The following is a 13635-nucleotide window of genomic DNA, read 5'->3' on the forward strand; positions in this document are numbered from 1 at the left end:
ATAATATTTCCAAAGTCCACCCAGGTTATAACAGTAACAGTTCCATTCCTTTTCATGGCTGAATATGATTCCTACTCGCGTTCTTTTCAGTGGCCCTGAAGTCTTTCATGACGTGGGTACGTTGTGATCTGCTTGCTCCAGTGGCGTCGGATGTTGAGACCATGCCCCGGTTCCTGTGTCAGTGCCGTCATGACGACAGTGCAGCACATATTCTCTGCGTGAACCCTTGCACTTCAGCTCAAGCGTGTCTGTGAGGGTCTTGTCATGTAACAGAACCGCTGCCTCCTCTACAGCCCCTCCTCACAGTACACGCAGCAGGCAGGCCGGGGTGCAGCCTCGTCCCCTTCGGCAGAGGGTCGCAGAGCGGCTCTCATGGGGCCCTCGCCCCCAGCTGTGCAGATAGGCCAGAACGCCAGGGCGAGTCGTTGAAGGTCCTGGATGATGGGGTCGCCCTCGCAGTGAGAGCGAGGAAGCAGGCGCAAAGGGACGGTGAGATCAGGCTCCCCTGGGCTCAGAAGGCGAGGCCTGGCCGGGTAGTCCTCACTGTGACAGACGTGGGGACACGCGTGCTAAAGCTGTGTAACCAGGGTTTGTGCAAGTCACACGCCATCTAGAATGAACCAACAGAGGTATCTGCAGGGGTAACGTTCACGTTGAGAAAGTAAATGCGTTAGTTTAATTCTCCACGTGCGTCGGGCCTGGCTTCGTAATTGATTCCGAGTGGGGCTGTGCTGGTGGTCCAGGGACCAAGACTGAGCTCCCAGTGCAGGGGTCTGAGTTCAGCCCCCGATCGGACACGAGATGCCACATGCTGCAACTAAAACTGCAGAGAAGTCCTGCAAGCCACAGCTAAGACCCAGCACAGCCAAATACATAATAAATTGTGACTAGCGGAGCCCCAAGTGCTGGGGGCCAGGTGGAGGGAGCCCTTCTGAGGCCCTAGGCACCCTCGTGCTAGTGGCTCAGCTGGAAGCTGAGGAGGGGCTGGACATGGGGCCCACACGTGAGTGTGTGCGTCTCAAAGGTCTGCACCCACAGGGTCGTTTGGGTTTCAGAATGTGCAGGGATGGGTCCTACCCTCAGGCCCAGGGAACAGAACCTCTTTGGGCTGTGTGCTGGCCCTGGGCTTGGGAGAGACGGGACTGTCCACGTGTGAGCACGTGCTTTGATGCGGGTGAGAGGGCAGCAGGCAAGCCCTAGATGGATGGCAGGGACCACAGGCCCAGAGAGCCCTCCACTCCCTCTTGAGTTAATTGACCTCTCGCCCCATACTGGTTTTGGGTTGTGATTGGTTTTTGAAACTGAGAACTTTCCTTCTCATTTATCCATAAACTTGGTTTTTCCCTTCTATATTTCTACTTAAAAAATAAGCTTCAGGGAATGTTAACTACGAGTCTCTCCACTCGGGCTTTGGAGTAGACACTGTTCACGCTGGGTGCAGTCGGCCGCTGTGGGTGGCTGGTGTGCAGGCCCTGCCGGCCACCTCCCTGGGCAGCTTTGACCACCAAGGCTCCCCAGGGACGAGCAGTGGGTGTGGGGTGTCTCTTGTCTTCAGGTCTTCTGCCTCATTCATGTACGGTACTTCCCCGGAACCTGCCAGGCCTCTGGGCACGTCACCACATGCAGGGCTGAGGTCCACTGAGGGACGAGGTGGAAGGGGCAGGGCCCAAGGGGGGAGAGCCTGGCCTGTCCAGGCTCAGTTGGGCTTTCCTGCAGGGCCAGCAGCAGTAAGTCCTCAGGTGAGCAAGGCAGCCAGCCCTGTAAGGAGGGGCCCAAGCATGGAAGGCTGAGAGCTGGCTGGCCTGAGCAAAAGCTGGTCTGCAGGCTGGGCAGTGAGGTTAGTTGCTGGGTTCCAAAGCAGGGGTATGACCCAGCTGGTGCGGGCATGGGCATCTGAACTGGGGTCTGCCCTCTATCCTGAGTGTGTGGATTGGGGCCGGGGTGGGGGGGGATGGCGGGGGGATGGGGAGGGATGGAGCAGACAGGGTGGAAGGCCAAAGGTGGTGTAGCAGGATTTTTGTTGACATCTTGGCACAGGAGCCACCTGCATTAGTCAGCTACTGCTGCGTAACAAATTATTGCCAAATTTATTTGATTTTAACACCAAAGCAAGTGTTCTGAAGGGAGAAACCATATTGCCTTTTATGACATGCCCCCAGAAGCCAGGCAGCAGCTTGTAGAGCATGTTCTATTGGAGGCAGTGACAGGTCCACCTGGTTCAAGAACAGAGACAGACCCGCTTCTCGGGAGGCACGTCACGTGCGGCATGGTGGAGCTGCCGTTTGGAGAAGACAGTCACACCTGTCCACTGAGAAGAATGCACAGCCTGGAAGCTGAGAACTGTGCTTTACTCAGCAGACTTGCTGAAGACTGCAGCCCTGGACACAGCCTCAGAGAGCTGTGAGGGGCCTGTTCCACAGAGCTGAGGAAGTGTAAGCAGATAGGGCAGGGGGTCCCCAGAGAGAGAAGCAGGAATGGCTTTCTTGACTGATACCATGTTCAGTTCAGTCGCTCAGTCGTGTCCAACTCTTTGTGACCCCATGGCCTACAGCACACCATGCTTCCCTGTCCACCACCAAACTGAGTTTTCTCAAACTTGTGCATCGAGTCAGTGCTGCCATCCAACCATCTCATCCTCTGTCGTCCCCTTCTCCTGCCTTCAGTCTTTCCTAGCATCAGGGGCTTTTCCAGTAAGTCAGTTCACACCAGGTGGCCAAAGGATTGGAGCTTCAGCATCAGGCCTTCCAATGAATGAATATTCAGGACTCATTTCCTTTAGGGTTGACTGATCTGATCTCCTTGCAGTCCAAGGAACTCTCAAGAGTCTTCTCTAACACCACGGTTCAAAAGCATTAATTCTTCGGCGCTCAGCTTTCTTTATGGTCCAATTCTCACATCCATACATGACCACTGAAAAAACCACAGCTTTGTCTATACAGACCTTTGTCAGTAAAGTAACGTCTCTGCTTTTGATTATGCTCTCTAGGTTTGTCAGATTTTTTTCCAAGGAGCAAGCATCTTTTAATTTCATGGCTGCAGTCAAATCCACAGTGATTTTGGAGCCCAAGGATATAAAGTCTCTAAGTATTTCCATTGTTTCCCCATCAATTTGCCATGAAGTGATGGGACCGGATGCCATGATCTTAGTTTTCTAAGATCTATTCTAAGATCTATTTCCAAGGATATAAAGTCTCTAACTATTTCCATTGTTTCCCCATCTATTTGCCATGAAGTGATGGGACCGGATGCCATGATCTTAGTTTTCTGAATGTTGAGTTTTAAGCCAGCTTTTTCACTCGCCTCTTTCACCTTTACCAAGAGGCTCTTTAGCTCCCCTTTCTGTCATAAGAGTGGTGTCATCTGCCTATCTGAGGTTATTGATATATCTCCCGGCAGTCTTGATTCCAGCTTGTGCTTCATCCAGCCCTGCATTTCTCATGATGTACGCTGCATATAAGTTAAATAACCTAAGTGACAATATACAGCCTTGACGGTCGCAATTTGGAACCAGTCTGTTGTTCCATGACAAGTTCTAACTGTTGCTTCTTGACCTTCATACAGATTTCTCAGGGGGCAGGTAAGGTGGTCTGGTATTTCCATCTCTTGAAGAATTTTCCAGTTTGTTGTGATCCACACAGTCAAAGGCTTTGGCTTAGTCAATAAAGCAGAAGTAGATGTTTTTCTGGAACTCTCTTGCTTTTTCTAAGATCCAATGGACGTTGACACTTAGATCTCTGGTTCCTCTGCCTTTTCTAAATCTAGCTTGTACATCTAGAAGTTCTCGATTCACATAATATTGAAGCCTAGCTTGGAGGATTTTGAGCATGACCTTGCTAGCATGTAAAATGAGTGCAATTGTGTGGTAGTTTGAACATTCTTTGGCATTGCCTTTCTTTGAGATGGGAATGAAAACTGACCTTTTCCAGTCCTGTGGCCACTGCTGAGTTTTCCAAATTTGTTGGCATATTGAGTGCAGCACTTTCACAGCATAAGAAGCATTCTTGACGTAAGACAGCCCGTTTTGGTCTAAGCCATCTTGTGATCTAGACCTGGTCATGGTGCTAGTCCTTGAATAGGTCTCAGTCAGTCATCAGTGACCTTAAAGGCACAGAGGAACGCAGGGACAGAGAAAATGCAGTGACAAAGCAGAGTCCTGGTTCCTTCTCAAGGGATAAACATAATAATACACTTTGAATTCTGCAGAACTAAGGCTCCCACCCAGGTGGAGGGTGGGCTGATGATGTCGACCCTCCTGACTTAAGACAACAAAGACTTGGACTCTGTAGACCTGACCTCCGCTCCAGTTCTATGTTGAATTCTCTGCTCAAGCCCCTCTGGTGGTGCCCTGAGCTTAAAACTTCCCCAGTTTTGCTAGTGGGAAAAATCCCTCGTGTTTTCCTTACTTGCTGTGAGTGATAAATTCTTTCTTTTCATCATCTTTGCCAGCTTGGTGTGGTCTTTTTGACACTCACCGAGAGGTGAACCCAGTTTTCAGATAACAAGAGGAGCCAATATATATAAGAGATTTTGCAAACAAAACAGAAAACCAGTTAGTTGGAACAGCAAAAGATTATTGCCAACTAAAGAAAACCAGACATCTTAATGAATTTAGTGCCTATGTATGGGCAGATGCCAGCATTTGGGCTCCTTGGAATTATGCCTTTAATATGCATCTCAGCTATCTAGTGGCTTCCCTAGTGGCTCAGACAGTAAAGCATCTGCCTGCAATGCAGGAGACCCGGATTCGATCCCTGGTCTGGGAAGATCCCCTGGAGAAGGAAATGGCAACCCACTCCAGTACTCTTGTCTGGAAAATTCCATGGACAGAGGAGCCTTGTAGGCTACAATCCATGGGGTTGCAAAGAGTCGGACACGACTGAGCAACTTCACTCACTTCACTTCAGCTATCTAGGGCCAGGATCATTTCTTCTTCTCTGTAGTAAACCCCCTCAGGGTGCAACTCAGGTGCAGCTGCAGTGGCTGAAGGCTTGGTGGCCTCAGTATCCTTTGTTTAATGACATGGTGTGCATGCGTGCTAAGTCATTTCAGTCTTGTCTGACTGTTTGCGACCCTATGGACTGTACCTCGCCAGCCTCCTCTATCCATGGTATTCTCCAGACAATACTGGAGTGGGTTGCCATGCGCTCCTCCAGGGGATCTTCCCGACCCAGGGATTGAACCCGCGTCTCTTATGTCTTCTGCATTGGCAATAGGGCCACCTGGGAACATGGCAGGGACATTCTTTGTCCACACACAACAGCCAAGATTAGGTCTAAGGACCACAATCCTAACTCAGCCCTGGAGGCTGAGGCTACGGCCTCCCCTTTGGGGTGATGGGTGTCTTCTCCCAGCCTCCGAGCATGGTGCACAGGAGGCGGTGTGGTAGGCAGTCCCAGCGCTGAAGGACTGAACCCAAAGGGGTTAACCCAGAGCTGGCATCAGGATTCTGGGCCAAAGAGTGGAGTCAGAGAACTACTGTCCAGAGCAGGGGTGCTGGCCCAAAGCTAGACCCTGAGCGGTCTCAGCAGGCTGACCTGGAAGACGGGAGGGGTGCTCTCTGCACTGCCGCTTGGGAGGAGGTCGCCTCCACCTCCCCTCAAGGTCTTTGCAGTGTGAAGGCATTGGCTGAAGAAGTCAGCCCTGTGCCACCACCCACTCCTCCCCACCCCAGGGCATCACAGACCCTGTGGGCTGGAAGGGGTGGGGAGCAAGTCAGCAAGGCCTGGGGGCAAAACGGAGGCCTGGAGCAAGGAAGGCGCTGGGAGCTCCAACAACAAACACGTGGGATTCCAGGTCCTGGACCCAGTGGGGTCCCGAAGCCCCAAAAACCGGTGGCTGCTGGTGAAGAGGAAAAGTTAAAATTTTACATAACCTCCTGCTCATTCTGCCTCTGTAACTCAGCTTGTTCCTTGCAAAGTCTGGATCATGTAGTCTCAGAAAGTAGGGACTTACTAGGAACTGGAGCTTATCTCACTCACCCTTGTCCTGCTCTTTGCAATTGCCCAGCCCCTGCAAACCTACTTAATCATGCCTGTCAGTGTAAAGGTCAGGCATCTCCCTCCCTGTCTTGACTGATGTTCCCTTAGTTTAAACCAGCGTTTAACAGCTAGTGTTGCCCACTATCAAGTGAAAAAAAAAAAAAAGTGAATGTCGCTCAGTCGTGTCTGACTCTGCGACTATACAATCCATGGAATTCTCCAGCCCAGAACACTGGAGTGGGTAGCTTTTCCCTTTCTCCAGGGGATCTTCACAACCCAGGGATCAAACCCAGGTCTCCCACACTGCAGGGGGATTGTTCACCAGCTGAGCCACAAGGGAAGCCCAAGAATACTGGAGTGGAATACTGGAGTGGGGAGCCTATCCCTTCTCCAGGGAATCTTTCCGACCCAGGAACCAAACGGGGTCTCCTGAATTGCAGGTGGGTTCTTTACCAACTGAGCTATGAGGGAAGCCCACTGTAGGGAAGTGAAGTCTCTCAGTCTTTGAGATCCCATGGACTGTAGCCTACCAGGTTCCTCTGTCCATGGGATTTTCCAGCCAATAGTACTAGTACTGGAGTGGATTGCCATTTCCTTCTCCAGGGGATCTTCTCGACCCAGGGATGGAACCCAGGTCTCCCGCATTGTAGACAGACGCTTTACCGTCTGAGCCACCAGAAAGCCCACTGTAGTCTGTCTCTAAAAACTCTATAACCCCTTTTTTCGGGGCTTAGAGCTTGGAGTGTTAACTCCTCTGGGCCCCCTGACATAATAAATCTGAGTTCTTCAACTCTCCGAGTGTGGTGATTAGTTTCTCTAGTACTGGTTCCGGCAACAATGGGATGGGCTGATGTCCACCGCTCCCCAAACGACCCCCTAGTCCGCAGCGCCTGGCTGGGGAACCCTCCGTCCAGACCCCGCCCATTCCCAGGTCCCGCCCCTCGCTCGCCCCGCCCTCCCCTCGCGCAGCCCCGCCTATCCCCGCCCCGCGAAGCCCCGCCCCTCCGCCCGCGACCATGGTGGTGCTCAAGGGCGTCCCCGCTCTCCTGTCCCCGGAGCTGCTCTTCGCCCTGGCGCGGATGGGGCACGGAGATGAGATCGGTGAGCGCTGGGTCCGAGCCTCCGGGAGAGCCGGCCCCGCGAGCCGCAGGCGGGCAGGGCGCCGGGCCTAGGCGGGGGCGGGCAGGTCAGGTTCCTTCTCCAGCTCGGCGGCCGGGCCGAGCGGCCCCGCGCACGCTCCGCCGGCGCCCGGGCTGGTCTGGGACGTGTGCGTCGGTCTCTCTTCCTGAGACCGCGGCCGCGCGCCCGGAGCCCGCCCAGCCTTCGGCTACCCCGCAAGTCCTCGGGCGTGCAGGCTCCGGTCCCTCGCGATGGCAGACCCGGGCGGGGCGGGGCGAGTCCTCAGGCGTCCGCCCTGTGGCTCCGGGTCTGTGCCCCCAACGCGGCGCGAGGGACGTGGGCCGACCCACTGTTAATCTATGTCCGGCCGTGCTGGCCTTCCAGTTCTTGCAGACGTGAACTTCCCCAGCAGCTCCATCTGTAGAGGCGGCCCGGAGGAGATCCGCGCCGACGGTGAGCTCCGCCTGCCGCAGGGTGGGTGGGAGGGTGCACTGGGCTCTGGGCCGCCGGGTGCGGCGGCTCTGCCCCGCCCCGACCAAGCCCGCAGGCACTGCCCCAGGGACCCAGGAGGTCTCAGCGCCAGAATCTCCCCGCAGCCCCCGCCCCCAGACGGGAGCCTGGGTCTCCTGTCCCGTCTCAGGCAGCACTTGGTGGCCTCTTACAAATGGGAAAACAGGCCTGACCGCTGAGCAGCGGTGCCAGCCCAGTCCATGAGCTCAGCCTGTACTCTTCTGTAGAATCCCAGCACTGGTGACTTGACCCCAAATATTCCAGGTGTCCGCACACTCACACGCCTCTAAAGACCTTCTCACCTCATGGGGCGGGGGGGGGGGGGGGGGGGGGGGGGGGGGGGGGGGGGGGGGGGGGAGCAGGGCAGGTCGTGCAAGGGGACAGTGGGAGGTGAGACTGGGGGTGGGGACCAGGTCCTGGAGGGGACACGTAAGTTAGGGGTTAGCAGTCCTGACGGTAATAGAGGTGGGCTGGGCTCGGCTGTGCCTGGGCGCTTCCCACCCCCAGCGGTGTTCTGAGGTGGGACAGTCCTTTCTTTTCATGGCTTCTGTGTTTCCCAGTTTTGTACATGAGCACACATTAGCTTAACAATCAGAAACCAACTCTCAGGACAGCAGAGAGCCTTGGAGCCAAGCCCGGCAGGTCTGAGGGCAGCCAAGAGAGGCCTCTTTCTAGACCCCACTACCATCTCAGGGGGTCATCTCCAGGGCCTCCTGGGATCAAGAAAGTGGCCTGGGTGCCCCTCCTGGTGGACACGTGTTTGGGGTCACCACCAACGGCCTGCGTGGGAGAGTGAAGGTGGGGTGGGCAGGGGCAGGCAGAGACGGGCCGTGGCCCCGGCGGGGAGACTCAGTGTGACCTCGGTAAGCGTCCCTGGGCGGGCAGCTCGTGCCCGGTGTCTGAGGCCGTCCTCTGCCCCCAGGCCTGGGCATCCCCCAGCTCCTAGAGGCCGTGCTGCAGCTGCTGCCCCTGGACACCTACGTGCAGAGCCCGGTAAGGCTGCTCCGGGCTTTGGCTTGCCCTCTGCCAGAACACAGGGGGACCACTTGCCCTGATGGGGGTGGGAAGGACGTGTGTTCCCGAGGCCCTGAACCAACCAGAGGAGCCCTGAGGGCACCCAGGGCAGGGGGTTTGGCCACAGAGCCGAGCCCCTCCGTCTCTAGGCTATGGTCATGGAGCTGGTGCCCAGCGACAGGAAGAGCGGCCTGCTGACACCAGTGTGGACGAGCTACCAGTCCATCCTTTCCAGGGCTGGCTATGAGGTGAGCCTAAGATCCCCACTGGGAAAGGGCTCAGGGACCCTCTGTGCCTTGGAGGCCCAGGAGAAGTGAAAGACAGCCCTGGAACTCTGCATCATGGTTATGCGAGTTCCTGCCCTGGCCAATCCCCTCCCTCCCGGGACCCTCATCTATCTCTGCCTGGGGGTCCTCCCACACCCCATCCTGGGAACAGCAGGGTACTTCTGGCTCCCACTTGTGGCCAGAGGCCTGGCCCGATGCTGCCTGTCACCCCTTGTCCTGCAAAGGGCTGGGCAGGTCTTGGGTGGGACTTTCCTGAAAGGAGCCAGGGCTCCTGGTCTGGACAGTAGGCCCACCCACCACCCGGGGGGCAGCTCAGGTGATTCAGGGGCCCCAGTCAGGTGGCCACCACCGCCCCCTGTGTCCCTGCCTACCAAGTCCACACAGGTCAGAAGGCCAGTGTCCTTGGGACCCCAGCCTGCAGAGTTTCCCATTGCCCCCGGGCCTGAACCTCAACCCTCCCGCTCTGCCTTCCAGTTCTCCCTGGGGATGGTGGAGAGGTTTGCATTTTATGAGCGGGCGAAAAAGGCTTTTGCTGTTGTGGCAACTGGGTGAGTTCTGGCTGGATCCACTGGGTCGCGCTACATCTGCCAAGCAGGGTCCCTACCCCTCCCCACTCCAGAGCTCTCTCCACCCTCCATGCAGCCCCTGCGGCCTGGACTAAACGCCCCACAGGGAATGAGAGAGGCAAGGGGTTTGCTGGGCATGCCTGGGCGGGGGCCAGAGCGGTGGTCCGGGCACCGGGTCCTCTCCATCCCCGCCCGGCGCTTAGCCTGCTCCTTGTGCAGGGAGACAGCCCTCTACGGAAACCTCATCCTCAAGAAGGGGGTGCTGGCCCCTAAAGACCTGTGCTAAGCCTACTGAAGACCACCCGCCCAGAGAGGAATCTACACCCCTGAGCCTGCTGAGGCCACCAGCAGACACGTCCGTCCTGTGGCCAGATGAGCCAGCCTGGCCCTCCCCGGCAGCACCCAAAGCTCGCCCCACCAGGATCCTGCATGGGCCTCTGCTGACCAGGGCCGGGATCGTCCTGTTTATGAAAATGATGCAAAAGTGCGGTGGCGTGCCCAACGTTGGGTCCAAAGCTTTAAACAATAGCTCTTTGCTGACTCACAGAGGCCTGTTTGGTGCTGAGTGCAAGGGAGGCTGTTGGCTCCCCAGAGAGCAGACCCCCACCCGCTCTCGGTGAATCCTCGGGGGAGGTGAGGCCTTCCTCCTCCCAGTAGGTTTGGGTCACCTGATTTGGCAGGTCCCTGGATGCGGAAAAAGAGTACACGCAGGAAGAGAGACCCGTGAGTGGGGAGAGCATTCAGGGGGCCTGGGGGTCTGGGTGGGGATCCTTGGTGATGCAGCACAGGGCAGGGGGCCTGGAGGGGGTGCTAAGGTGGTCCTTGAAGAGGGGGCTGGGGCCGTTCCTTCAGCCCCAAAGCTGGAGGGAAGGTGTCAGGGGCTGGCCCGGAAGCTCTGGGGACCGACCAGACCGTCAGCTGTAGGGGGGCGGTGGGGGGGGGCAGTGCCGTGTTCCTGCTCCAGTGGTTAAGCACTTACTGACTGGGCACACACGAGCCTGAGTGCGTCTGGGAATGGCCAGGGTGGTGGTAGAGGACAGGAGGATTCCCACGCCCAGGGGAAGGGAGCCTCTGAGGCTGCGACGGCCTCCTGGCACGTTCTCAAACTGGGTCTCGAACTACGGTGGGCAGGGGTCCCACTGGCCACTGCACAGGGTCCCTCCCTGAGAGTTCCCTCCTTCCTCCTCCAGACTCTACAGGACTAGATGCGGGAGCTGGGGTGACCGGGGATCCCCAGGGCTTGGGGGAGGCTCCCGTGGTCTGGACCTGGGGCTGGTAGACCTGGAGAGCAGACAGGCACACTGGGCAGATCTGGGACTCAGCCTGGGGAAGGGACTGTGTCCTGGCCCGCCACCACTGGGGCTTAATCTCAGACCTCTGACCCCACAGCCGGCCACTTCAGCCGCAGAAGGAAGTGTTTCGCTTGAAACAGCTTTATTGAGGTTGAATTCTCATGCAGTAGCTGATCACATTTAACGTGTTCAGTTAGACTCGTTTGGGTGTTGAATCAGCACCTCCATCCCTACCCCCCAGGTTGGTGTGCACTTTGCAGAATTTCGTTCAAGTGGAAGGCCACGTGTGCCCAGCATGCTCGTGTGGGGTGCTTGCCGTGTGAGTCCATGATTCCCCTTTGCTGCTGAGCAGGGTTCCGCCACTCCCGGGCACCTCTTGGGGGATTCTGGGTTGCTTCCAGTTCTTAGCTGTTACAGATAAGCTTGCTGTGAACATGAGTTGGGTAAGCACCTGGGTTTAAGGCTTGGCCGTAGGGCACGTGTGTGTGTGACTTTGTAAGAAGCCCCCAGGCTGTTTCAGGCCGCTGAGTGGGTTGGCCTCCGCAGCCCCAGAGAATGCGCGTTCCGGCCCGGGTCCTCGTCTGCTCTAGCGGGACTCTCCCGGTGTCGCCTCCATTCTCATTCTCCTTCCCTGATGGTTAATGATGTTGAGTATCCTTTCATGAGTGTGTGTGGCCTTCTGTCTGCTGTCTTTGCTGACACGAATGGTCAGTCTCTTGCCGGTTTTGGACCAGGGCCTTTAACGATCTTGGTCCCCACTTCCCCTGGGGCCCCAGCGGCTGACCTCCTGTCCAGCTTGGTTCTGGCACCACCTGCCCGGGATGCGTCGGATCCCACAGGTTCAGGCTCAGGCCTGCCCTGATGACACCCTTCTCCAGATGTCAGTCCCAAGTGCCTCTGATTGACTGGCTGTAGATTTGGGGTTCCTACAACCCCTCCCCGGGCTTGATTACTTTCCTCAAGCAGCTCACAGAACTCAGGGAAAAAGCCAGTCCCTGAATAACCATTTACCCTAAAAGGACAGGACTCGGGAACCGCCCACTGAGTGGGTCCTGGGGATCGCGTCCCTGCCCTCCTGGGCACCACTCTCACCACCTCTTCACGTGCTCTGCAGCCCTAGGGCTCTCTAGACCCAGCCTTCTGATTTTCTCTGGAGGCTTCATGACATGCACTGGCCACTGGCCATTGATCCAACCCAAGTCCCCTCCCCTCCCTCAGGACTGGGTGTGGGGCTGGAAGTTCCAACCCTCGATTCCTGGTGGGTCCCTGGCAACTGGCCCCATCCTTAGGGACCTTCCCAGAGTCACCTCATTCACACAGTGAAGGGTCACACTATCACAGGAAGTCCCAAGGGTTTTAGGACTTGCGCGCCAGGATCAGGGATGAAGATCAAATGTGTTTCTTATGACAAATCACAGTATTTTTCACTTAGTCCAAGCTCTTTCTGGGGATCCCCTGTGCCCACCAGAAGGGTCTTGTTCAATCGTTCAGTCGTGTCCAACTCTTTGCCACCCCTTGGACTGCAGGACGCCAGGCTTCCCTGTCCTACACCATCTGGAGCTTGCTCAAACTCACATCCATTGAGTTGGTGATGCCATCCAACCATCTCATCCTTGACTCGGTGGTTCCCGAGTCGTCCCCTTCTCCTCCTGCCATCCATCTTTCCCAGCATCAGGGTCTTTTCTAATGAGTCAGTTCTTTGCATCAGGTGGCCAAAGTATGGGAGCTTCAGCTTCAGCATCAGTTCTTCCAAAGAACACCCAGGGCTGATCGCCTTTAGGATGGACTGGTTGGATCTCCTTGCAGTCCAAAGGACTCTCAAGAGTCTTCTCCAACACCACAGTTCAAAAGCATCAATTCTTCAGTGCTCAGCCTTATGTTCCAACTCTCACATCCATACAGGACTACGGGAAAAACCATAGCTTTGACTAGACAGACTTCTGTTGGGAAAGCTATGTCTCTGCTTTTTAATATGCTGTCTAGGTTGGTCATATCTTTTCTTCCAAGGAGCAAGTGTCTTTTAATTTCATGGTTGCAGTTACCACCTGCAGTGATTTGGGAGCCCAAGAAAATAGTCTCTTACTGTTTCCACTGTTTCCCCATCTATTTCCCATGAAGTGATGGGACCGGATGTCATGATCTTAGTTTTCTGAATGTTGAGCTTTAAGCCACCTTTTCACTCTCCTCTTTCACGTTCATCAAGAGGCTCTTTAGTTCCTCTTCACTTTCTGCCATAACGGTGGTGTCATCTGCATATCTGAGGTTATTGATATTTCCTCCAGCAATCTTGCTTCCAGCTTGTGCTTCATCCAGCCTGGCATTTCGCATGATGTACTCTGCATATAAGTTAAATAAGCAAGGTAACAATATACAGCCTTGATGTACTCCTTTCCCAATTTTGACCCAGTCTGTTGTTCCATGTCCAGTTCTAACTGTTGCTTCCTGACGTGTATACAGGTTTCTCAGGAGGCAGATAAGGTAGTCTGGTATTCACATCTCTTTAAGAATTTTCCACAGTGGTGATCCACAGTCAAAGACTTTAGCATAGTCAGTGAAGCAGAAGTAGATGTTTTCCTGAAATTCTCTTGCTTTTTCTATGCTCCAACAGATGTTGGCAATTTGATCTCTGATTCCTCTGCCTTTTTCAAAATACAGCTTATACATTGGAAGCTCTTGATTCATGTTCTGTTGAAGAAGCCTGACTTGGAGAATTTTGAGCATTACTTTACTAGCATGTGAGATGAGTGCAATTGTGTGGTAGTTTGAGCATTCTTTGGCATTGCCTTTCTTCGGGATTGGAATGAAAACTGACCTTTTCCAGTTCTGTGGCCACTGCTGAGTTTTCCAAAGTGCTGGCATATTGAGTGAG

General features: G+C 55.3%; 2 protein-coding genes across 2 annotated transcripts in view; one reads left to right on the forward strand and one right to left on the reverse strand.

Annotated features, from left to right (window-relative positions):
- Positions 1-13635, reverse strand: part of LOC106700651 (uncharacterized) — a 194254-nt gene that overhangs the window by 141726 nt on the left and 38893 nt on the right. The window lies entirely within an intron of this gene.
- FUOM (fucose mutarotase) lies at positions 6972-10020 on the forward strand. The gene is made up of 6 exons (XM_070363445.1): positions 6972-7079; positions 7482-7550; positions 8530-8600; positions 8771-8869; positions 9383-9456; positions 9694-10020. The coding sequence occupies exons 1-6, from the start codon at positions 6995-6997 to the stop codon at positions 9758-9760; spliced, it is 465 nt and encodes a 154-aa protein (XP_070219546.1). The 5' UTR covers positions 6972-6994; the 3' UTR covers positions 9761-10020.

Source organism: Bos mutus, chromosome 26 (genome assembly GCF_027580195.1).
Source record: "Bos mutus isolate GX-2022 chromosome 26, NWIPB_WYAK_1.1, whole genome shotgun sequence".
In the NCBI taxonomy this organism is placed as follows: domain Eukaryota; kingdom Metazoa; phylum Chordata; class Mammalia; order Artiodactyla; family Bovidae; genus Bos; species Bos mutus.